At 32.5% G+C, this 25997-nt stretch overlaps 3 protein-coding genes across 7 annotated transcripts; 2 read left to right on the plus strand and 1 right to left on the minus strand.

Moving 5' to 3' along the window:
* Positions 1 to 26: 26 nt before the first annotated feature.
* LOC115233298 (striatin-3) lies at positions 27 to 5913 on the minus strand. The gene is made up of 11 exons (XM_029803620.1): positions 4994 to 5913; positions 4473 to 4576; positions 3876 to 4100; positions 3488 to 3689; positions 3077 to 3238; positions 2801 to 2939; positions 2517 to 2644; positions 2240 to 2418; positions 1821 to 2158; positions 1301 to 1612; positions 27 to 1154 (listed from the first exon to the last, which is right to left on the minus strand). Exons 1-11 carry the CDS (start codon positions 5261 to 5263, stop codon positions 985 to 987), a joined length of 2229 nt encoding a protein of 742 aa, XP_029659480.1. The 5' UTR covers positions 5264 to 5913; the 3' UTR covers positions 27 to 984.
* Positions 5914 to 7630: 1717 nt separating this feature from the next.
* On the plus strand, positions 7631 to 19958 carry LOC115233296 (activating transcription factor 7-interacting protein 1-like). Of its 5 annotated transcripts, XM_029803618.1 has the most exons (14): positions 11045 to 12070; positions 13747 to 14067; positions 14256 to 14363; positions 14526 to 15500; positions 15851 to 16182; positions 16298 to 16558; positions 16654 to 16962; positions 17067 to 17214; positions 17373 to 17557; positions 17650 to 17751; positions 17860 to 17922; positions 18064 to 18190; positions 18287 to 18456; positions 18569 to 19958. In XM_029803618.1, exons 1-14 carry the CDS (start codon positions 12022 to 12024, stop codon positions 18662 to 18664), a joined length of 3246 nt encoding a protein of 1081 aa, XP_029659478.1. In that variant the 5' UTR covers positions 11045 to 12021; the 3' UTR covers positions 18665 to 19958. The 5 variants fall into 5 exon arrangements, with proteins under 5 accessions (XP_029659475.1, XP_029659478.1, XP_029659477.1 ...); XM_029803613.1 differs by lacking the exons at positions 18064 to 18190; positions 18287 to 18456; positions 18569 to 19958 and adding an exon at positions 13027 to 13220 and having other exon boundaries at positions 11049 to 12070; positions 17860 to 17949; XM_029803615.1 differs by lacking the exons at positions 11045 to 12070; positions 18064 to 18190; positions 18287 to 18456; positions 18569 to 19958 and adding an exon at positions 7631 to 7829 and having other exon boundaries at positions 17860 to 17949.
* A 272-nt stretch (positions 19959 to 20230) lies between these two features.
* On the plus strand, positions 20231 to 24584 carry LOC115233305 (probable E3 ubiquitin-protein ligase RNF144A). The gene is made up of 4 exons (XM_029803631.1): positions 20231 to 22119; positions 22227 to 22389; positions 22519 to 22841; positions 23060 to 24584. Exons 1-4 carry the CDS (start codon positions 21436 to 21438, stop codon positions 23294 to 23296), a joined length of 1407 nt encoding a protein of 468 aa, XP_029659491.1. The 5' UTR covers positions 20231 to 21435; the 3' UTR covers positions 23297 to 24584.
* The last annotated feature ends 1413 nt before the right edge of the window (positions 24585 to 25997 follow it).

The following is a 25997-nucleotide window of genomic DNA, read 5'->3' on the forward strand; positions in this document are numbered from 1 at the left end:
ACGTATAATCGATCGCTTTATTACGCTACATTACACAATGTTTAATACTATATTTACAAGGTAAATTAAAAAGAATTAAAAATTTAACTTAAAGTATACAACCGATAATATTTGGATAATTTCGCGTTTTATGGGCATATAAAATAAGAAAATAATGGAATGAGATTTTAATAAAAAAAATGTTCATTATAATACGTTACACAGAGAGTTATCTATTTTTAAATACAATATATTACAGAGAAACACACAATTTTTTATATAATTTATTGTTATTATAATATGTCTATTATAATTAGCTTACGATTATTATTATCATTACTATGTTGTGTGCTAGCCTCGATGAATATATAAGGCAGCAGGAAAAATTATGTGTAATGGGAGACTAATTAATGCATTTTTTTTTAGTTAGGACAACTGTATCGTCGATTATTACGATTGTATTAATCCCCAGTAGCAGTGTGCAACAGTAACGGCGATATTGGTAATAAATAGTTAACGTAAGGATAAATATTACGCTACCGCGGCAGTGTACTTCCTGGATTCTGTGGGTAAGGGGTTGGTTCCTCTAATTATCGGGACTATATCGGCTAATATTCTACATGATAGACCCCTCCCCGCTATTTTCCAAATAGTATTGGCTACTTAATGATGATTAACATCAACAAGCAGCGCGTTTATATTTAAAATTATTTTTTTTCCATAAACTGTCACAGACAAGAGTTACGGATAAAATCTTCATTTCCTCTTATGAATACCTATACGATCAATTTGATTCTTTTATAAACCGGTACCTCGGAAAAAGGGATCAGAGAACGATCAGAGTTACAACGGAAATTGGAAATGTGTATACGTATCTGTATATGTATGCTGATGGACACATAAAGTTATAAGGCTATCTAAAAAAGGATAAGAGTACAAAAACTGCTTGATTTGATGTAATAATAGAAATTATTTTGATGTAAGTGTATCTCGGATTTACACATTTCACACAAACACTTTGGCGAGAGCGTCGGCGCCAGCGCTCGCTATAAACGGTCGTGATGGGTGGAACGCTACGTCTAAAATACTTTCGTCGAATTTCTTCCGATGTGCTGTTATTTCCTGAACACAAGTCTTGTTATCCATATTCCATAATCTTATACTGCAATCATGACCTGGATAATAATAATTACTAAATTAGAAACGATAATACATGACCTTGAAGATTTAATTTTGATTAGTATGACTAGTATGACTATTTCACGTTTTGAAATTTCGTTATTCTAACAGGATTGATCGTTTTCTGTGGCTTTGTACTTACTTCCTGAAAGTAAATATAGACCATGAGGATCTACAGCGAGACTAGTAACTGCGTCCAAATGCGCCACCATCGCGTGAGCAAGAGTAGCTGACCGGTGATCGTAAAATCGAATATGCCGATCTTCATGCGCCGCCACAACGAGCGGTAATGTTGGATGCGCTACAACGCGATTTACGCCTTTCGTTTCGTTTGCCTCGAGTCGCGCAACGATCGCGCCAGTTTCAGTATCAAATACCACACAAGCTCCTTCATAAGCTACGACCAGTTTGTGCGGCTCGTCTCTGATAAAGTCAACTGAAGTCGGTATGCCATCTATAAAAAAAAAAATTATTATGACATATATTATTTAATAATCTACAAATGTACAATACATAGAAAAAACTTACATTCAATCAATATTTGCTAGATAAAGTTCTGCGAATTTGACTTTTGTGTTATTTTAGCATAAAACTTGCTCTACTTTCTAATAATCTAATGGTGTATCGTTTTAAGTTTAAAACGTTATATAATATTTGTGTACCTTGTTCCGAGACATATGTATTGAGAAGAGGTTGCGGGGCCTGTGGAGCCCATAATTTTACAGTTCCGTCTGCGCTGAACGACAGCATGGTAGGACGCAGATGGTACATACTCAAACCCCAAACAGCATTTGTGTGTCCTGTTAATGTGTGACTAAGGACACTTGGTTCGTACGAATCGTATGGATCAATGTTAGCTGATGGAAGTGTCCAGCAATGGATATTGCCATCTAAGCCACCACTGTAACATCGATTGCCCGCACTGCACATGGCTAGACACAATACAGGTCCAGTATGTGATCTGAACGTGTAAAGTGGTTCTACATCTAATGAAGCTGACCTGCATAAGAGGATAAAAAATATAACAATATAATATATTTATATATATATACATATTCACAACAAAATAGAATTTACAAACTTTTTCGCTGGAACAGTCTTATGAAGATTCCACAATTTCAGCGTGTGATCATCACTCGCGGTGATAAGAACTGGATCTGTGGGATGGAAGACAAGTGCCCTAACAGCATCGAAATGCGATCGTAATGTATATTTTGCATTCCACGTTTTTCTGAAGGTCTCTTTTGTGGTGGAAACCATCTATTGTATATAATAATACATATTGGAAGTATTAATAAATTATAATATTAACTCTGAATATTAATTCATAAAATTGAGAAAACATTCTTTCAACTTACATCGTATGATATTTCTGCATCATTGTTAACACATAATTGTTCTAACTCTCCTAATTCCAATGTGGAATCACCTTCTTTATTTGGACGTCTTGGATCCAGTTGTAATCCTCTATGCATTTCTATTGCATCTGCAAAAGCGCGATTATTTAATTGCAGGAAGTAACAACAATTAGCATGTTTCTCATGTAAATAGATACCAATATGTAAATAAATACTTCAAAATGAAATACATTTGAAATATAAATCTGAAATATATGAATTAATGAATTAAGAACATTACTTACTCCAATCTGAAGAATTCATTTCCAGATGAATAGAACCAGGTGGTGATTCTTCAATTTCTGTGAGGAGATTTAATTCGTTTAATACCTCTTCCGCCTCTGCATCTGTATCAACATCTTCTCCTAGAAGGGGCATAGATGTCTGCAAGAGAAAGACAAAAGTCATATTAAATACAATAACACGCAATATATAATAAATACATAATACATTATAACAGATAATAAATATATCATAAAGTGAAATATAATGAAAGTATAGAGATAATAATAATCAGTTACTTTATTTGGTTTGGTATCTGTATTTGCATCATAAATTTCATCTTCTACATCTCCTTCTTCTTCTTCCATATCCATATCTGTGTGACCCAAGAATTCAAAATTTGCTATAACAGCCGCTTCTGTGTCTAATATCATTGCCTCTGCTATAGAAGATGGCTGTTGCTGAAATAAAAATATTATGTTTTTTATATATAGACGTTGTAATATATAACATATTTAGATACTTTTATAATTTATTTCAATATTTTTTACATTTCCACATAATAAATTTTTATTCATACATTCGCGCGCGCGCGCACACACACACGCACACACACACACACACACGCAAAAAAAAATTACAATTAGCGCTAGCACTGCTTTTTTTTTTTAAGTCAATTTATCTAAAAATATATTTACTCATATCTGTACCTTTTTTTGGGGGTGCTGTTTTGCCCGACGTAAATGACTTTCATGACATTCATACTTCTCTTGTACTGTTCCTTCATTTCCATTTAATGCGGGAGTATTAATTTCCTCTGTGTCTGTGTTATTGTTTAAACCAAGCAATGATCGTACTCTGTTTGACCGTACATCTATTATTGTATCAGTATAACCAATCTCTTGCAAATATCTAAAAAAGAGTCTTAGAGATAAAGTCTCTTTCTTTTACCTTCAAAATTTTTTTTAAAATTAAATTCAGATATTTATATAGTTTTTTTGTTTCTATGTATGATGCAATAAATAAATAATAATAATAATAATAAACTTTTAACTTAGTAACTTAAAAATTATATTTTTCTAAAAACAAAACACATACTGCCTTAGAAGCTGACGGCCTTGTCTCCAACTAACATTACTGACAGATGTGAATGAAGCTTCTCCATCTCCACCTCCTCCTCCACCACTGCCACCACCAGTGCCACCACTACTTCCACCACCGCTTTCAGAGATATTGCACGTAGTACCTTCTTCATAAAGAGGTGGTTTGATATCTCCTTGCATTACTAAGTCGGTACCATATTTTAGTTTGTGATACCTTGCTCTGTAAAAATTACAAGAAACAATATTCTAATGTTATTGTGTGACAGATTATATGAATGTCATTATAAGATATAGATATGCTAATGCAGTCACATATAATCTGATAATTTAATAACAATGTTGAGAGCATTTATCTCATTTATAGATATCCAATTAATTAATATAATTGTATTATGGACTTAGTATATGTTTTTGTGTGCATAATTACAAAATTAACAAAAATATAATATATTTATATTATAATATCTCTACACACACACACACACATTAAATATTACATGTACTTTAAAATTCAAATAACTAAAAATATTTTTTTTAAAATAATATTGCTGTAGTTATATCATATGCGTACATTCATAAATGATTTATTTACCTTTCTTGCTTAAGCGCATATTCTAACATTTTTATTCTCCTCACAAGATCATTCTTCAAATTTTCTTGTCCTTTTCTTTCACCCTGAAGGAAAGCTATCCTAGCCTATACAACAAAATACGAAGAAAAATTAGTCAATGTCAAGAGTTTGTCATTTATAATACTATTCAATATTTTTTATCTTAGTAGTTTGCTAAATATCATTTACATCAGTAATTTCAAATAGCTCGAATATCAAGAAAAAAGTCGCTTGCTATATTTCACATGGCAAATTGAAAGCAACGCTGCTCCGAATGACTACGTATTCAAGTCACAAAAGAAGAAAAAGTTGCTAACATATTCTATCGCAAACATCTGCATTATCCTAAAGTTGACAATTGCTTGAATTTTTTGATGTTTCGATGATTCTTCAATCACATGACAGCTGAAGTAAGTAATGTAAGTAAAAATGAATAATTGTCGCGCGTCCGAGTCGCATCCGCACGATACCATTTTTATTCCTTGAGTCGAGTCGATATATACCTGAAATTCCGCCCTGTCCAGCTCCCATTGGGACCTTTCGAGCTCGAAGCGGGCCCATTCGTGTTGGATAAAGTGCAGAATACCAGGCATCGAGTACTGCGGCCGCTGGTCCTTGGCATCGCCGTTGCTGCCGTTGTCGCTGCCGCCCTGGTGCTTATTGTTGGCGAGGGAGACATTCGCGCCGCCGGCCAGCTGGCCGTTATGATTTTGGGACGCGGGGCTACAGCTATCCTCCATTGTGTCAACATACAAATGGTTGGGCACCTTCATTTCATGACACGGCGGCCATTACAGCAACTTCCCTTTCTTCGCCGAGTACTCCGAGAGTGCTCTCCGGTCGGACAATATATTTCGATCGGCCCGTCGGAAAAAGAGAGACGTAATTATTACGCATGCGGACGCGGTGCGTCTGCGTTCCGCGCGAGAAAAACTCGCAGCCCCGCTCGCTCTCTCGCGATGCTCTCTTACGGAAAAACGGAGCAGGAATCGCGCACACGGATGATCGTTTCCTCTCTTTTGCTGCGTCGCCCTCGCCCTCGCTCCGTCAACAACAGGTCAACGGGTGAAAGTTATCACGCGGCATGCCTCGTTACCAGCTGGCAATCGGGAGTTTCTATCTGCACTTGGGCGATCGGTCCGCGCGCATCGTCGTCGAAATTTTACTTTTACCCTTTATCGGCGTTTCACCGACGACATTCACTACCCCCTCGCGGCTATCCCTTTCGCCGAGCGGATCGCCCGTTTGTTTTTCTGCTCCTTGCTACGCGGCGCGTTACGGCGTTCACGTCACTTTTTATTGGCTGTCCGTCTAGTTACGAGGTACTCCGACGTTCCACTTGACGCACGAAAGCTCCATTCATCTCTGCGCGACAATCTCTGTGGACCAATGATGTTGGTCGCGCGTCGCGCGACCGTATGTACACACGTCGGTACGAACGTGAGTAACCTTGTGAACTGAGCCTGGGTGTCATCATTCCACATTCAAAATATCATATATATGTATACTTTGTGTTCTTCATGACATCGAATATTATCCAATGAAGATAAAATAAGAAAAATTGGATTGGTTTATTTAAAAAATTTTTTGAAATAGAATGTCGTTCACTCAACAAAGTTGAACATAATAACACAAGAGTTTGCAATGAATCTCAATTAATAAGAATTATAAGAAAGTTTTTTTTTTTTTTTTTTTTTTTTTTTTGACTCCTATCGCGCAGTACACGAAATCGATGTGCTGCCCCGTATAAAAAAAAAAAAATCCATCTTAATTTCTCTTACTTGTTAACTTTTTAGTTTATCATGTATGTTATAAACATTATACATTAATAACAAAACAATAAATATTCTACTATAAGTATCGCATTTCAGATATATAAAGTAAAAGTCGTATTTCCATTAACTTTTGATGCTGGCTGTACTCTAGTAACTTTTACTCGGTCGATATACGATTTATTTAAATAAACTATAAGTGTTAAAAACCTCCATATACATATATTTGAGTCATTTAAAGCAAACAAAATCTCTTTATTTTTAACATTGCTTTTCAGATGCCATTCTTATTTCAAAACACAAGTGAAGAGAAATATTATATCATTTCGATCACGTGCACAATTTACATAACGTATAATTCGTGAAATAATTACATAAAATCACATACATCGTTATATTCGATTCAAACAACGCTTTTATTATATCAAAATATCTCCACAATGTCATAAAAAAATTATGCATACTTCTTCTCCGTTACTTAACACAGAGAGGTAGCTTTTGTGTGTGTAAGCAATCATTATACTTACAACAGAGTTCAATTTGAATAATTTAATTTGATATATGTTATTTACTATATAGTCTATCTCTCTTATTATAAAAGAGAGAGAGAAAGAGAGAGATAAAAAGAGAAGTAATCACTTTTATGACGGAACATCCTGAATATTATAAAATATATATACGTGTATATTAAATATACCAGGATGTCCCACCATATAAGTGACTATACTTCTCTTTTATATATTCCAATACTGAAAAATTGAATTATTATCTTGTTATATTTTGTTGTTTTGAAATAATAATAATACTATATATAACGTAATCTTAAACACCTTATTTATATACTATTAATATTTTAATTACTAAGTTATTTTATAAAAATATCATATTTTTTTGTATACAATCAAGGTACACTTATAGTGACAATAATTCGTGATAATGAATTCTTATTCTTAATAAAATACATTTTGATATACTTACATATTACTTATCAGATTTGCGGTGTAACGACTGCTTGTATTAGATTTTCATACCTATAACTATAACAACAAAAAGAGAATAATTTTGTGTAAGTGTAAGGTTTCCGACCAAGAAAGAAAGAAGTGATGCGGCTAAAATTGTTGGTCGGGGAATTCAGGTGACATCGCGCATGCGCAAATGAGATTTTATGTGAAATATATAACGATGTGTATGTATACGATGTACGTCGATAAATTTTGGATATGTGTTTATTAATGATTTATAAATATTTTTACACTTTGATATTCCATCTTTCGCTAAATCTCAGATTCGCGATAAATATATACGTATATATTTATAATTCATTGTAATTTTGCTGCATTTCCCCCACGTTAATATAATGTAACGTTAGGTGAAGTAACGGTAGGAAAAGCGTTGGCAACGTTGCCGAAGTCGCTTGTTTAGATTGCGGCGTTGCAACGTTATATTCGATGGTCAAGTATCAAAAGTGTAGTTCCATTCTAGCATATTTATGATAAGTATAACTTGTTTTCACGTGGCGAAAAGTATATACACCATTGCCCGAAACCTTTCCACGCAATAATATAACGTAAGTTCATCAATTATCATCATTCTAATATCTTAATGTCGTTTGGGTCTTCTACATTGGATTTTTCACCGAGAAATTAGTATTTAACTCATGATATTCAAATCATTAAGTCGACAATCATCTTATCGGAATTTTATTTGATATAACTTAAAAAGTATTAATACTATATGTTAAGTTTTTTAAGATGTTTGAAAAATTATTTAGAGAGGGAGAGGTTAGGTAGTCTATGTTTTGATGTTTAAGGTTAAATGATTAAGTTTCCCCTTCTCAGTTTATCTGAATTAAATTATTTTTTATTTAACTTTCTCAAAATAATTCATGGTAATTCACCATATATTGAATTAGGATTTGGGCCTTAAGACCCAAATTTACACAAAAGTATTGTTATATAAAGATGTTTTAACATAGCAAAGGCACCATTTTAGATAGCATTATATACGCCATTTTGTTAATGTTTCTTCTATAAATGATTTCATTGATTTAAAGGAGATTATGAAATTTTTTAAATGATAATTCACACACACATTCTTTATATCATACGTTGTCGTACTAGTATCATAAATCAATAATATAGACATGTGTACAACAATTTAACGAAATTTTGCAAATATTTTGGTACAATTTGATGAGATTTTATTAGATCTATGTATATTACAATCTCTAATAAAACACTATTTCTTTATTTAGCTTTATTCTATTCAATTATTTTTATTTACGAATTATGTTGTCTCCCGATAATATAATGCCGTGACCGAAATGACATCGACCGATTCGAATGCGTGTATAACATTAAATGATTATAACATCTTTTTCATTCAAGTAACTCTATTTTTTTATAGAGAGAACTGTAGATAGATTTATATTTATCATTACGAGCATAACGTTTTTTTTATGAAGGTTATGAACGCAATTCATAACCTTTTGCGTTTATCGCAATTTTATATTTTTATATGTATATATATCCCGACATTCTAATATGTATCAAAGATAGACCAAATAGAGTAGAAAATGCATTTCTTGAAATAAATTTTTTTATGTTTTATATAAGTTTTGCAGAAAAAATATCAATCTATAATAAGCATATTTCTGGAATATTTATTTGGTACTACTTCTGTATTGCACTAGACAATAATATTAATTTGTTATAATCAATTATATCGTAGAATTTTATCTTTGACAATAAGATAATAACTATAACTTAAATACAATAAATCGAAAAACTATTTTTTAATATTGTTGCGTGACGACATAGTATCAATTTGTCGTTGAGGTAAAAGTAGCAACAGATGGCACTACTTGTTCAGTTGATTCTTCACTTAAAATTATATAACACAGTTAATTATATTTTTGAACATTCTTATGATTATTAGATTCTTAACAAATTTTAATATATATTTTAATTTTACAAGAAGTTACTATTTTTATAAAACACGAAAATTTTTTTAATTTTTTACATTATGCACTATGTTTTTATATTTGTTAACATTGTAGCAGAATAGTTTGTCTAAAACTAAATGATGAGAGTATTTGCTATTATCTATTGCAAAGATTAGTTTTGAAAATCTAAGGAATTTACCGTTTAACCATGAACCGAGGTTAAATCGAGCCAGTCTGCGAATTGCGCAAATTCTAGCGCGTGTAGTGAACGCCCACTTTTGCGATCAGTAGACTATAGTAACTTGGAGTTGATAAAAACGCTGTATAGGCATATTTCATAGACATATGATTGCATAATTATGGCTGATCATTATTCAAATTTTATATTTAGATAATTCAAAAATTATTGTTTAAAATGGAAAATGGCAGGTATTTTTATGATGTATTTTTTTACGAATATTTCTGCTACAAAACAATTATGAATATTGAGTCATCTTATTTTTTGCAAAATAAAATGTAATTGTAAATAAATTATCTTATTTGAAATTACAAAGTTATTTGATAACACCATAAAGTAATATTTATTTATAAGTGATTGTTACAAAAGAATAAGTTATGTATTTTCTTGTTTTTCTCTAATGTTATTTTGATATATGATGTCAGCTGCATGAGGCTGTTCTGGCTGCAGAACACACACATACACGCACGCGCCCCCCCTCTCCACACAATAGATGAATAATAGCAATTTACAAAAGTTTTGTGGTTTTCAAAATATCTTTTACTTTTTTTTATATAAAATTTGCTACATTCAGCGGATTCAACAGTTGAGCATTATTTTGTCAACACTCGACGTTGATGTGTCAGTTCTAAAAGTAAGAACCAATCACGTTCGATTGTTACCCAAAACTGTTGAATCCGCTGAATGCAGCCAATGATTACGTTTACACATCACCCCTAATCGGGTTTAATAACATCCGTAATTCTAAGGCTGGCCAATCACAGTCATTCCATTCTTCAGAGGAATAGCTGTGATTGGCCAGTTTCACAACTACGGATGTTAAAAGTAAGAACCAATCACGTTCGATTGTTACCCAAAACTGTTGAATCCGCTGAATGCAGCCAATGATTACGTTTACACATCACCCCTAATCGGGTTTAATAACATCCGTAATTCTAAGGCTGGCCAATCACGGTCATTCCATTTTTCAGAGGAATAGCTGTAATTGGCCAGTTTTACAACTGGATGTTTTTAAACCCGATTAAAGGTGACGTGTAACAGTAGTCAATATTGAGTTTTTGAAAGTGGCGCTCCTGTGGAATGTCGAGTTCCGGAGGGGAGAATTGATGCCGAATTAGGGCGAAGCCGGATTCGAAATGCCGAGAATTCCTCTTAGAGAATAAATAAAAAAGATTTTAAAAAATATAAAGTGTGTGTAGATCTCACATTAGAATTGCACTCTTTTATATGATATTCTTTATTGAAGATATCATTTATTTTACTGAATCTGAACTAAATTAGAGAGAAATTCTTTTCCTTTTTGCTGGTCAAAAAATGTTAACTAAATAATATTTAACACACAGAAGAGAAGGAAGAGAGTGTTAATTTGTATCCTCGCATCGGGCGCCATCGATGCTAAGGCCAGCCCTGATCGTGTTTGATTTGTAAGAAGTCCTCCAATTGGAGAAACATGACTATTGATTTATATTATGTAAAAATTAAATTTTATTAATTAACAATATGATATTTCTACAATATCGACATCTGTTTACCAGACACATATACAAATATGAAAATGATTAAATAGAGTTAAACAAAAAATATTAACATTTCTCGAGATCAAGTTAAGAATCCATATTACGATCAAATATCAGACTTAAGATCGAAATAGGCCAATGAAAATCGGTTGTCCTACAATACGACGAAGAATCACGTCTTTTCTCCCACCATTGATTCTGCCATTGGTGCGTTGAGGAAGGAAGAGAGGGGACTGTTCATCAATTGCTCAATAAAACGAATCTCTCTCCGCGACAAAGGCTATATATGCATTGCTGAAAGATCTCATATGAACAACGGATTATGTTACATTTTATCGAAAAATTAATTGCTTAATAGGGTTCAATGACCTTATAAATGAAAAGTGTACCATATATATATAATGGTAATAACGTATAATGACTATATGAAACAGTTATGCAAAATGCTATCTGATAAACATATGATATAAAATGATAATGACTGAAAATATGATCAGAAAGCAATAAAGTGTGTGAATACAGTGACTAAAAATACATGGATACGACATCACGTGATGGAAAAAAAAGAGTGAAATTATTAAAAAATTAACAATGCATTTTTTATAATTCTTCCAGATAGATATAAATAAAAATGGCGAATTTTTTTGCGAATAATCACTAAAATGCGATTAATCCGTGCTGGTTAAAAACGAAGTTTTCGTTACTGCGCAGCAAATCGTGACATCACAAGCGCATTTTGTGCAGCATTTTCCGATGCTTCGTGTACATTCGGCCATCTTCGGAACGAATCTCGGGGCCTAAGTATAATGTATTCCACGCTCGATTCACAAACCTGTCGATGACACCGAGACCAGTTCGCGCGGTTTCTTTAATTCGTATTTGTGTTTGAAAATACTGGTGATACGTAGAGCAATGGGATAACGATGTTCACGAATCGTTCGGTAACCGTTTTATTGTCGATCGAAGTGTCGCTGTTCGTTTCGTAGCGCCTTTTTGGTGTTGAATAAATGATTCAATGAAGCGTAACCAGCTTGTGTATTCTCGGTTTTCATAACCTTTAATGCCAACACGAAACGATTTGCCCTTTTTTAAACGGCATGATTTTGAAGGTGATAACCTTAAAGTGATTTCACGTAGATAAATGCGTTTTTTTACCTAATCTTTTTAGTTATATATATAATAATTCGCCAATATTACTGGATCCTTAAAAATGCCATGTTGACGAAATTATGTTGAAAATACGTAACAATTTCGTCTTCAAATGTCAAGTACATAGTTGCTTGCTTATTATAATCATCAGAAATGCTTTCTCTATCCGCCATCTTTTAGCTCGGTATGCCGATGGGTCGGGGCCCTTGGCCCTCTACCCAGGGCCTGATTTCGTTATTCAATCTCCCTGAACAATGTGTGATAATTTGTACACACATCTTATAAATGGAGAAAAACTTCCCGTTTTATTTAGTTTTATCGGGACATGTTGAACTTATGCGCCAATCATATATCCAATAAAATAGTGACCCCGCGCGATAAGCATCGATCCAGAATGAAGTTCACGCGCGCGCGCGTGCGTGTGTACAGTAAATGTCAGAATGTTCAGATACTCTTTAGTTGATAATTTCTATACTATATTTACTATTGAAAATGAAAGATATAATAATTATTATTAAAATGTTAAACAAGAAATGTATTATTTTCTCTTCCCTCTAAAAAAAAAGAGATGTTCTAAAAAAGGAAGAAATTAAATATATATAAAAAGAAAAAAAAATTTTTGAAGAGACGGTGATTTTAAATATAAGGCAGATTTTTTGAGCAATATTTTCGGTCGGTCTCAAACTTATCGTTTTTCGCATAGAAAATGTATTCCAATAACATTCTACATTCCCACATTTCTACACTTTTTAAGCATATAATACAGTTAATGTTCAAAAAATTACACTTTACTCGAAATTCACACGAGAAATATTCTCAGTATAACATAATGTTAATAGTACATATGTCGGCAGTTTGTTAGATTCTATCAAAATGGTTTAACAGATTGACATCACGATATGCTCGTATTCTATAGATAGAACCTATCGACATAACCTAACAACAAAATGGCAGCAGAAACCAAGTAGAATTTGTAAAACACAAATTGTGCTCGATTTTGCTATCAAACTATTGAAAAATTATGATGTATAAGATCTGCTTGGATTCTTGCCATCAATCATGTTTTGACAAACTAATTACTACTGATAGCATTATATGCTCAAATCTTAGGTTTGTAACCTTTCTAACTTTCGATAATACTTAAAGAGACATTTTGCAAAATTTGTATTTTCTTTTATTTATTTCTCTAATAGAATTATATATCTGAGTTGTTATTCAAAATTCCATACATCGAAACTATTTGCTCTTCTCCCTCTTCTTTCTATTACATTTTAAAATATGTTAATATTTTACTACTTTTGTGTTTAAAAATAAATTTTATATGTAAAGATTACTTTACAAAACAAGAAAATGCCTCAGCTATAACGACACCGACTTTATAATTCGCTATTTTTTTACGATTTGTTTATTGGTATTTAACGATATTTTCTCGCGTACAATTGACATTGATAGAAATTACCGTTAAATATATATGTATATATGCTTAGCACTCGCGTGATCATTCAACAAATAAAGCGAAAAAAGAATGTACTCGTTTATCTCTTAAATTGTATTATTTTATTATATATATACTTCGCATGCAGTTCCTCATTATTGATTGAACAACATTTAATTGGCAAGATAAATATAATTGCAGTGATTTTTACTGTACTTGTAATGGAGAAAGCACAAACTGGAATAGCGCATAATTCAGAATCTAGTTCCACAATCTCTTGTATCGATAGAATCAATATTGAACTATCAAATGAAATTACTATTGATACTATTGACAATGAACTATCAAAAGAGAGGGAAGAAGAGCTATTATTTGGTGCAGAAGAAGAAGGAGAGGATGAAGATGTACTGTCTGATGATAGCTTGCGCTTAAGATTATCTGATGATGAGGATATGGAACAAGAAGATAATACAACAAACTCTACGAATATTACAGAATTTAAATTGCAGAATAGAAAAACTGGTATATAACTATTTTTTATTTGTAAGACTTAAAATTCTATTATTTAATAGATTACTAATTAAATTCTAGATGAATCTTTTTTTAATATATGTATATCTTTTCTTATTATGTTTAATTTAACATAATATAGTACAATTTAAGTATTTTTAAAAATCTTTATAGATATCAATACTTTTTTTTTTTTGCAGAATCTGTAGATATAATCACAGAAAAAGAATTATGCTCTGACATACAACAGATTGTCGAAGAAGTTGACAAGCCTGATAATGGAAAATTGGAGCAGAAGCATAACTCAGGTAATATTTTCATGGATGACAAAAATTACAAATAATCATCAAACTAAATTATTTTTCTAATATTAATGAAAATTTCCTAAACTGGATTAATACAATTGCTTTTATATTAGGCAATATCTTTGAAACAAACGAAATTGATTACATCATAAAAATTTGTTGCAGCAATAAAGGCTTCCCAAAATTCAGCATTATCCTTAGGTGATACATCAGAAAACAAACGAATACAAGATAATATATGTAATTCTGAAAATAGCAGTATGACTGTTAGTGCATCCAATGAAAAGTGTACTTTCAAGTCTAATAAAGATTTAAAAATTACTGTCGCAAGCATTGAATGTTCAAATTCAGCATCTGAACAGTATATAGCATTAGGAACTGATAATTTATCTACAAAAAATTATATACAAATAAATAATCTTCAAAATGCAGAACCAATAACTCACAGTAATGATAATTTAAAAGAGACAGGCAGTGATCATAAAGAAATAAATACCACAAATACTTGTGAGCTAAATAAATTGGATAATGTAGACAGTAATGGTCCTATTATAGATTCCGCTAAAGTTCAGGTTTATAATAGTGAAAGATTGTCTACACTTGCAATTGTTTCTAACAGTAATGATGATAATTTAAGCGACAAAGTAGTAGATAAGGTTTTTAATGATGATAATCATCACTATGTAAAAAGCCCATTTGTCGAAATTAATAATAGTCAAGATATATCTATTGGATCTATGGATTCAACCAAATCCGCTATTTTTGATGATTCATCACCTCCTAAAGATTATGTTGAACATAAAAGTAAAAATAGAAACTCAGAACACGAGGATGCAATACAAAACAAAAACGCATCAGAGATACAACCTGTGGAAAAAGAAACGAGTATTTTATTGGTACAAAATCAAAATAATTTGCCCAGTGTAAAAGACGGTAAAGAAGTAACGAACGAAGATCGTGATATTAATAAACCTGTAATGCAAATTATAAATAATAACTCTACATTACAAAAGATTTTATTAGAATCTGTTGATGTAGAAAATTCTAATAACGAGAATAAAAATATAAATGCTGCAAAAAGAAAACGATCAAAAAAAGCAAACAATACAGTAGAAGATTGTGTTGAAGAAGACAAGCAAGGTAGGAAATATTTTACATTGGAAATAAAATGTGATTCGTATAGTTTTTACAGAAAAGAAAGAAAAGGAAGAAAAAATAGAACAGAGAAAACCTGATTAAAATCTCTCCTAACAGTTCTATATAGAATTAATGTTCTAATATTACTTTATAAATGTCTATATATTTTTTAGGATATTATACTCTATCAATATTTTAACTACAAGAAAATATATTTGGTAAAATAAATTATTTCTGAAGTCTATATGTGCTTTTGCTATTATATGTAAAATATTTTAATTATAGTTTATATTTTTTACTATATATACTTTAATATACACATATTAAATTATTTTTGCATTTTATTATTACAGAAAAAAAGGAGAGCGGACGACAAAAGAGGAGAACGGCTAGAAATGCAGAGGAGATAATCAGAAAAAAGTATCTTAATGTTAGTGATAGCGATTCTAGTGATTCTAGTACAGAACAACTTGTAACAGTGAATCACAAATTGAATCAGGATGTACGTCCTGCGTCACCGCTTTCATTAAAACGCAATTGTTCGGACAATGAGATTTTTAATGGTGTTAAGAAAGTGAAAATGAGTACCAAGTCTGAGGAAAAGAATGATATTACAAAATTAGCTTTTGTTAAGAAATTTTTCCAAAGGGATATCAAAGAAAAATTACCGAAACTTACACAGGAGGTAAAAGTATATTTCAGAATAAACTATCTCTTAATAGTTTGCAATATGTATATTTATTTTGGCAAAACACAATTGCTTTGCATATCTTATTGTTATAATCGGTGATTTGCTTAAGGAATTGGAAGAACTCCTAATTCAGAAGATTGCCGAAACAATCACGATGCATAGTGAAATTGGACAACTCAGAGAGCAAGCTCGCATATCGGAGAAATATCAGGAAGTAATGCGTACAAAACTACAGCAATTAACAAAGCAAGTGAGAGATTTTGAAGAGGTTGTGAAGCGTAACACAAAAGACCGTCGTGCGAATCCTGACAAGTCTATCGCACCTATAAAAATAAATAGATCCGTAGGCTTACAAGTCAATTTCATAACGGTATTTATCACGAGATATGATTCCTAATATATTTACATATGATATTCAATGAATATTATATGAATATTGTATAATGATAAACTGCTATTCAATAGGAACATGGATTACAGAGTTTACGGCAGGTACAACAAACTTCGCATGTTAAACCTGCAAACGCTCCGAGCAATGTTAGTTCCTCAGCAGCTGAGTCAAATAATAATGCAACAAGACGCAGTGGAATCAAAACAAGATCGCCCCGACCTGTAGTGACTACATCAACTCCTACAATTGCACAGAGCCCGATACAAACGGCACCTCTTATTCCTGTGACACCGGCGGCTTTAGTTGTTGCTAAACCTTTGGAATCCTCTCATACGCTAACATTGTCTAGCCAATCTACCGGCATTCAGCCTATTTTATCTGCTGTGAGACTTATTTCAATAAATATCCGCACAACTAAACACAATATTTTAAGTATATATAATATCGCGTATTGTTTCATATTAATTTAATTATGCAAATTTTGCAGCCACAACAACAGATTCAGCCACAACCACAACAAGCTATTGTTTTAAATGGTAAAATACAAAATCAAATAAATCGTCCAACAGTGATAACTTCAAAGTCAAAAAATAGCGATCTTATTGATCTTACAGATGAAGAAGAAAAGAATAAATGTAAGTTTACCATTCTCTGTGCACATATAAATGTAATATATATATATAAATCATGCCTTAAGAATAATGTCTTCATCATGATAGAGATAGTAATAATAAATATAAAATTTCCATAATCTTTCATAACTTTCTAATATGGCAAATTTTATATATTATAGCAGCAAACATAAAAGTTACGGCTATAACTACAACCTCTATGTTAGAGCAACAAATGAATACGCCGAAATATACACAATCCTTTCAAAGGGTAATACAAACAATACCAGCAAATGTAGCAATTACGACGCAACCGGCTAGTATAAAAGTGATAACACCTAACCAGCCACCAACAACTGCCCTTGTAGTAAGCATTTTGTTCTTATTTCATATATATGTTGATACCATAATATTGAGAAAAGAATAGAAACTTATGAATATATATTCTTTTCTTTTTAGAATAATATGAATTCGCCCAGGCTGGCGTATGTGATGCAAAGTAGTGCAGGTACACCAAGACAAGTTCTAATAACATCAAATACTACTAATCAGCAAGTACAGGTCAGTACTTTGCAGCAATTTTGTTTTTTTTCCTGCAAATCTGTACTGATGACAGAATTTTTGAATTCTATGAATTATTGCTATACAAGAAATTCGAATATTTTTTAGATCCGACCAGTGACGACATGCAGACCACCTTTTTCAACTGTTACTTATAAGACAGGTAATCAAATTACATTTTAAAAAGCATATTGTGTGTGTGTGTATGTGTATGTGTGCACATAATATGTTAACAATTTGTTATAGAATTTATTATATTATTTTGCAGGAATGATATTAGAATAATTGTTTATAACATTTATTTATTAAAACAATAATTTTATTGCTATTTTACTTCAGCATCCTGCACCATTGCCGGATACTCCAAGCTACACAATGACACCTGGCTGGAAACTTCCACCGCCAGCTCCATCGTTAAAGATTTCAAAAGTCTCAAATGGTATACTATAAATATTTCCCAATTTTATATAAATGTGATTAGATTCTAGTTTTAAGTTAAGAAATTCTTAATATGGTGTCAATGTCATGTTAATAGGTATAGTATTATCTTGGAACATGAATCTGTCAGATAAATATGCGGATATTGCTAGTTACCAATTGTACGCATACCAAGAAATTACTGGTGTAAATCCTAATACATCGTTGTGGAAAAAAGTGGGAGATGTGCGGGCGCTGCCATTACCTATGGCGTGTACCTTGACTCAGGTAAATCAATAATGTCAGTAAAAAAATGTAATGTCACGAAGAGAATAAAGTGGATCTCCTAAAATCATTTGGAATCTATGAGATATTAAACGAGATAATATTCTTCTTACAGTTTTCTGAGGGTAACAATTATTATTTTGCGGTCAGGGCGGTCGATACACATTCTAGAAAAGGACAGTATAGTATACCTGGTAATATCTCTCTGTAAAGGAAAAAAGATGTGTTAAGTCTTGTGATCTCCAATTCTGATCCATTATTTTTTACTTCTGCGTTCAATGCGTAATTGTGATACAAATAGTCTGTAGACCATCTCACAATAACATGGCATATTACACCAGCTCTAATTCGGCAGTAATTCGATTAATATCTATTTTGGATTCTTGAATTTGAATTAAATAATTGCTCCCATTGATATTACTCCTGTAAATGCTTCCAATATTACACATGTATAATGTATACATAATATTCCTAACTTCATAATAGATATCTGATTCTTTTCATATATTAAAATACTAGGATTGATGTTACATCTATATATAATAATTTTTTTGTTGTTCATTTATAACATGAATTCACGGAATTATTTTAATATCTATGCTTTTTAATTACCATTACAGGAAATCTAGTCAAAAAATTTCATGCAACTTCATGATTATATGTAATATTACTTGAAGACTGCAAAAGAATGTGTTATCATTAAAGTCTGGTTGAGAGTTGGAACATGATAAGCACCAATAAACACTAAGTGAAAGATAATGACAAAACGGAGCTAATTGTAGTACAAAATGAAGAATATTTTTGGATATTAACTATTTTGCAATATTTTTTTGGCAACATAGTCTATGGACTATCACATCTTACTTTCTTATGAAATAATAACAGTTATGTAATGATCAATATACATTCTTTACTTTGTACTAAAATTGCCTTACTCTCAGTCATTGTTTTCCGCTCAGCATTCAATAATATTTAGTGCCAACTATCAAGTGGTATACCGCGTTTAGCTTCCAGTCAAGTTTTAGCTATTTTTATTAACATAAGATTGAAAATTTTTTCACATTGTTTTTTTAAAACATGAATAAGAGGTACTAACTAAATTTAATTATTATTTAACTTTCGTTCATTCTATGATGATATACTTTTCAAGCTGGTACTTTCCAGTAATAAATTCAGAATAATTGACTGTTATTTGTTATTCTGAGAAAAAAAGAATGATATAAGTTGCTCAATTTTTATACAATTAAATTTGTATGTGTATTATAATGCTAATATGCATCATAGGGAAAAATATCTTTTAATAAACGAGTTATGTTAATCATTCATATGTAAATATATCAAAGTGTATATGTACTATTATTAATTATAAGTAGATTATACAAGTGTATTTGTACATGATATAGATTAAATTTAAATTAATGAACTTCATCTCTCTGTCCCATGATAAAATAAATAGTAAAATTAATCTTTTTTGTATTTATATGAAGAATAAACTGTTCAACTAACTTTCTCGTAACTTATTTTTTTTGTTGCACTTTTTAGTTTTGTATTAATCTTGTATATTTTTCAATTGTGCACGTGCGTGAGTATAGTCTTAACTGATAAATACTTCATCAAATATTCTCACTCCACTATTAGTTATAAAGGCAAATATTGATTTAGAATATATCAGTATTATTAATCTAAAATAAAAATTTAGAATACATGAAGAATTCAATTGAGAGACAGGTATACATTCAAGTCAATTCAAGCTTTTAAAAGAGAGAGTGAGAGAAGAAAAAGGGAAAAACAGAAAGGGGTGGAGGGAGGCAAAGTGCAGAAAGTACTGTGGAAATTACAACTAGATAGACAGACGACAGACATCTACGACATCGAGTCGCTCTCGACGGGAATTTGACGGAAACGTCACTAGTTTCGAAATTGCGCTTTCGTAGGCTCTTCTTCCGCGAAATCTTTGTTCTGTTGTCACGTATATATCTTGCCTCCTTCTAGAATTTCTCTGCGTGTCCGGTATGCGCTAAGTGAGTCACACGCAGGATGTAATGTTACGTCAAAACAAAAACAATCTCGCTACTGCTAATTGCGAAGATAAGTTGCGGTCGCGACTACGGTATTCTCCGCTAGTCTCTTGGCTGCTCCTCATCCTCGCACGCTCGACGAGAAGAAAAACGAATGAGGAAGCGGGGGCGGAAGCGCTCGTATCGCGAATCGGATAATTTATGAACGTGCCGCGCAATGTGTGTGCACGTACACGCATATATATATATATATATATATATACGCGATAGCGTACGCGACGGCGATGGCAAAAATGTTGGCGAAGACCGCGGCGCGTTGATATAGGCGACACGACGTGGGAGAGTGGGACACGCGTTTCATGTGCCGTGAAATATAGTGAAAGCGGCGAGCGACGTCTGGGACGATCGCGTGTGACGATCATTAGTTAGCGATCGCATCAGCACGAGAGAGAAGCTGGGCTGCTGGGCAGCACATCGTATTTCTGCGACGATATCCGCGTTGTGTTTGCGTCTCGCTGCGACAGTAGGACCGTCGTCGTTGAGAAACTGCCGCATTCCGTGATCAGGTGATGTACGGCGTCCTCGTACAACGTCGTTTTACGTGACAATAATTCGCCCGTCCTCGAGACGGCGAACGCGATCAGCTGTTGTGACTGTTTCGTGTACGTCTAATATCTAATAATCCGAGGATGCTCGTCTCGCGGGATATAATTCCGTGACAAATATAATAACGTCAATTTCGCGATACGGATACGCGAAAAGTGAAAATTCGACATAACCGGAGTTAAAAATGTTTGTCAAACGTGATTTTTTTTTTTTAAAGCTTAACGCGCACCTAGAATTATGTGCATGAGATAAGGTTGAATGTCGAAGATTATGACGGACAGCGTAAAGATCTATCGATGTTTGTGCAACTCTGGGGTGCACCGTCTCGTTCGTCATGTACACATGATTATCCGAGTTCATGCGTTCTGTTATCGTCCGCGGTGAGCAAACGACGACGAGCGCGGAAGGGAGCTCTCCGCCGCGAGGAGATCGGCGAACGCAATCCTCGTCGTTTGTAACCGGCACCGATCTACAGGGGATGCCTAGCCTACACTCGCTCGTCGTAAGACGAGCTCCGCTAACTGATATGGGTACCGCGACAAGTTCGGTGACTTCCGTCAATCCGCCCACCAAGATCGCGGTTAATTCCAAGAAGATCGACAAGGCTAAATTTAGCGGCATCAAGCTACCTCTGATACGCAAGGAAGCCAGCGTGGTGAATCTCTCCTTGACAGAGAGAAATGCGCTTGGTAAAGAGGTAGACGCGCCCCTCCTGCGACCTGAAAGCAGCGCAAGCCTGGAAGCACGAGGTGGCAGCTGGATGAGCCTGGGTCCTGGCGCCCTGAGAAAATGCGAAACCGCTGTGGGATTAAGTACCTCAGCTCTGGAAGGAAGACCGATAAATCGTAGTAGAGTATGCTCTCGCTGTTCCAGTTTGTTATCCCTGGCATCTAGCTCACGTTACAGCTTGGCTGCTGGTAATTTCGTTCCTGCAGGTTCGCAACAAACAATTGGACGAATATTTTGTAAATTATGTCTTGTCGATATCTCTCTCTCCAAAACATTTAAGATTGAGGGATGCGGTTGTTCCTATTGTAAAGATGTAAGTCAAAATTTCTATAAGGAATTATTTTTTGAAAAAAATATGCGTGCATTTTGCTATACATACAAAAAATAATATCGATATTTCTATTTTTCAATAATTTTTAGTGCATGCGTGCCTATGTAGAATTTGAAATTGAGGAAGGTGCGTACGAAATTAGTTGTCCCGATGCTCAATGTGATCACGGCGCAATACTATCTTTGAAAGAGATATCGGGTCTTGTCAGTGTAGAACTTATGGAAAAACATTGCAAGTTTCGTTTGAACAGAGGTAAGTGATGCGGCAATCTTAGATTTTTTCAGTTCAATGCAAATGTAGTCTTCTGTGAAAGGGATATATGATCTATCATATTACTTATACATATTATAAATTACAATGATTAACATTGTATGTGTTTAGATGTATCGATGGACAAAGGACGTGCATGGTGTCCACGAGCGGGTTGTGAGACAATATGTTCGATAAACGGTAATGGTGGAAACAGCACCCCTTTAGGCTCTGTTCACTGTCCCAACTGTTCCACAAATTTTTGTTCAATATGTCGCGAGCCTTGGCACAATGGACCCTGTTCAGAACTTCCGTTAGGAATACCGTTTGGTAGTGATCACATTAAATGTTGTCCCATGTGTTCCGTACCGATAGAAAAGGACGAAGGTTGTGCTCAAATGATGTGCAAAAGATGTAAACATGTGTTTTGCTGGTACTGCTTAGCGTCCTTGGATGTGAGTATCTAAAATGATAAAAAAAATTGTATTGATTAATATTATATATACATATACACACACATATACAGAAACTTTTGAAATATTATTTCATTATTATATGTACTTTATATATTACAATATATACTTACAGTATATGTACACTATATGTATATAAAGTAAAATACTGATAAAGAAATATAATTTATTGATATTTTTAAAACTTGTTCATATTGTAGGACGATTTTTTATTGCGACATTATGACAAGGGACCATGTAAGAATAAATTGGGACACTCACGAGCGTCCGTGATATGGCATCGAACGCAAGTTATCGGGATATTTGCTGGTTTTGGCCTACTTCTACTTGTCGCATCGCCCTTGCTATTATTAGCGGCACCTTGTATTGTATGTTGTAAATGTCGCGTTTGTGGTTCTTCCAGACTCGAACAGGAAGAAGGCGATACTGCAACATAGAACCTTCCAAACTTTTTAACCGATTTTTGCTTAATTATTTCTTTGAATTAAAATAAACATTTTTTCTAGATTTCTACATATGGGAGGTAATAAAATTGGCAATTTATATAGATATACATTACATTTTGTTAAGTTTATGTTTTATTTTATTTTTATGCGTTAATAGATTATACACATAATATAAAAGGGCAGAATATATATCTCTTGTCAAGTCAAGCATATTGTGATTAATATATATTTATGTTTTACTTAGACGTTATTTAAACAGAATAAGAAATAATGTGCGCGATTCGTATCATTATATATATTGGGTTAAACGGAAAGTTCGTGCCGTTTTTTACTAACAGATGAAGACGGAAAGAACGGCAGGAACTTTCCATTCAACTCAATATATAAAATATTGTTTTCCTGATATACACTTATTTTACATTGTCACTTAAATAATTTTATGATGATTAATTTTATAAAATAATCTATTATGACGCATTATAACTATGTGATTCAAACAAATTAATAATTTATAAATACTCATAATTTTTTTTTTTATGCAAAAACATTCCAGAAATTTACATATATATATATATATATATATATCGCACCTCAGATTTATTATACTGCCGCAAAACATGTTACAAACGAGTTGTAAAATGGTGATAGCAATATGTTGATTATTTGATTCTTCAACAGTAGATTATAAAGCACATAATTAAATTATACTTAAATTATAATATATCTCTTGAAACACACAGTGTGCGTGTATATCTATATGTGTGTCCATATTAAACTATTGTGCAAGGTCAGCTCTATTATATTTTTATTGAGAAACGAATCTTAATGATGAAGTATTAGATTGTATAATATTCTATTCTTGTTTTATATTTTAATTTATGGATGCTTTCACATGTTTACTTTGGTGATTTGATCGCATGTATATTACATGTACATTAATTTAGAGAACGCGAGTAAAAATAGTAAGTAAAAAATAATATACAAAAAAAGAATATCATCAATTATGCATTTTATCATTGAAATTGAAAGAATGCTATTGTTATTATGTATTTAACACGTTTGTTATCGATCAATATTTGAGTTGTACAGTTAACGTTTGACATTAAGAATCTATAAATCAATATGTGCCATGTGATTATGAGAGTCTATAGAGAATACTTCTGGGATTTGAAATCTGCAATGAAGTAAATTTGCATCAAAACGTGTTAACTACATTCACAATATTCACTTCTATTATGCATTAATAAGTGAAGTTTAGATTATTAAAAGTCACGAATATGTATATATCGCACCTCAGATTTATTATACTGCCGCAAAACATGCTACAAACGAGTTGTAAAATGGTGATAGCAATATGTTGATTATTTGATTCTTCAACAGTAGATTATAAAGCACATAATTAAATTATACTTAAATTATAATATATCTCTTGAAACACACAGTGTGCGTGTATATCTATATGTGTGTCCATATTAAACTATTGTGCAAGGTCAGCTCTATTATATTTTTATTGAGAAACGAATCTTAATGATGAAGTATTAGATTGTATAATATTCTATTCTTGTTTTATATTTTAATTTATGGATGCTTTCACATGTTTACTTTGGTGATTTGATCGCATGTATATTACATGTATATTAATTTAGAGAACGCGAGTAAAAATAGTAAGTAAAAAATAATATACAAAAAAAGAATATCATCAATTATGCATTTTATCATTGAAATTGAAAGAATGCTATTGTTATTATGTATTTAACACGTTTGTTATCGATCAATATTTGAGTTGTACAGTTAACGTTTGACATTAAGAATCTATAAATCAATATGTGCCATGTGATTATGAGAGTCTATAGAGAATACTTCTGGGATTTGAAATCTGCAATGAAGTAAATTTGCATCAAAACGTGTTAACTACATTCACAATATTCACTTCTATTATGCATTAATAAGTGAAGTTTAGATTATTAAAAGTCACGAATATGAATAATCAACTTTGGACAATAGTTATATGTTATCTCAGAGAAAAACAGGTTCTTACCACAAATAATAATGCCCTTTCTAGAGGGCACCGACTAACTAACTAACTTTTACCCATCTATATACTCGAATGAGCTACAAATAGGATGGATCATTCTCTAGAAAGGGCATATATGATATGAATATCAAGATATAAAAATATATATATATGTGATTATGTAATAAATATATGTGGTATTTTGTACATATAATAATAGACGCGCTTAACGAAAGAGATGGCCAGATGATTTGGACATTCGATAAAACGATGCATTTCTCGCAAGTAATACGATATAGACAATTCAGCTGACACAATGCGTTATATGATACATATAAGTTACTGCATAGCTGGTTTCCGCTATATATATTTTACATCAAAACTGTTAGAATATCTCATTTGTTGTATTATTAATTAATATCGTATGTAAATACATAAAAGACACATACAGTGTATGTGTACGTCCATACACATGTATGTAATTATGCATTTGAGTGTGTGTGCACTCGTGTGTCAAAAATAAAAATATAATGAGATAAAAGTGTTGCATACTATGTCTGTTTCTTCGAACATTTTCCGCGCTCTGAGAGTATATCTTTTTATTTTCAGATTTATCAATATTAACGAAGCAGAAGCGTGTTTGAAACATCCGAAAATTTACTTGAGACTTATGCAAAA

Source organism: Formica exsecta, unplaced genomic scaffold (assembly GCF_003651465.1).
Source record: "Formica exsecta isolate Colony F162 unplaced genomic scaffold, ASM365146v1 scaffold17, whole genome shotgun sequence".
NCBI classification, from domain to species: Eukaryota; Metazoa; Arthropoda; class Insecta; order Hymenoptera; family Formicidae; genus Formica; species Formica exsecta.

Excerpts from the sequence above, each read along its gene's own strand:
- LOC115233298 (XM_029803620.1), bottom strand. The coding sequence starts at position 5,263 with ATGAAGGTGCCCAACCATTTGTATGTTGACACAATGGAGGATAGCTGT. Across the intron at positions 4,101-4,472 it reads TATGCGCTTAAGCAAGAAAG|AGCAAGGTATCACAAACTAA; the intron begins GTAAATAAATCA and ends TAATTTTTACAG. Across the intron at positions 2,419-2,516 it reads ATGCAGAAATATCATACGAT|ATGGTTTCCACCACAAAAGA; the intron begins GTAAGTTGAAAG and ends TATATACAATAG.
- LOC115233296 (XM_029803618.1), top strand. The coding sequence starts at position 12,022 with ATGCCAACACGAAACGATTTGCCCTTTTTTAAACGGCATGATTTTGAA. Across the intron at positions 14,068-14,255 it reads ATTGCAGAATAGAAAAACTG|AATCTGTAGATATAATCACA; the intron begins GTATATAACTAT and ends TTTTTTTTGCAG. Across the intron at positions 16,183-16,297 it reads TACCGAAACTTACACAGGAG|GAATTGGAAGAACTCCTAAT; the intron begins GTAAAAGTATAT and ends GATTTGCTTAAG.
- LOC115233305 (XM_029803631.1), top strand. The coding sequence starts at position 21,436 with ATGCGTTCTGTTATCGTCCGCGGTGAGCAAACGACGACGAGCGCGGAA. Across the intron at positions 22,390-22,518 it reads CAAGTTTCGTTTGAACAGAG|ATGTATCGATGGACAAAGGA; the intron begins GTAAGTGATGCG and ends GTATGTGTTTAG. Across the intron at positions 22,842-23,059 it reads ACTGCTTAGCGTCCTTGGAT|GACGATTTTTTATTGCGACA; the intron begins GTGAGTATCTAA and ends TTCATATTGTAG.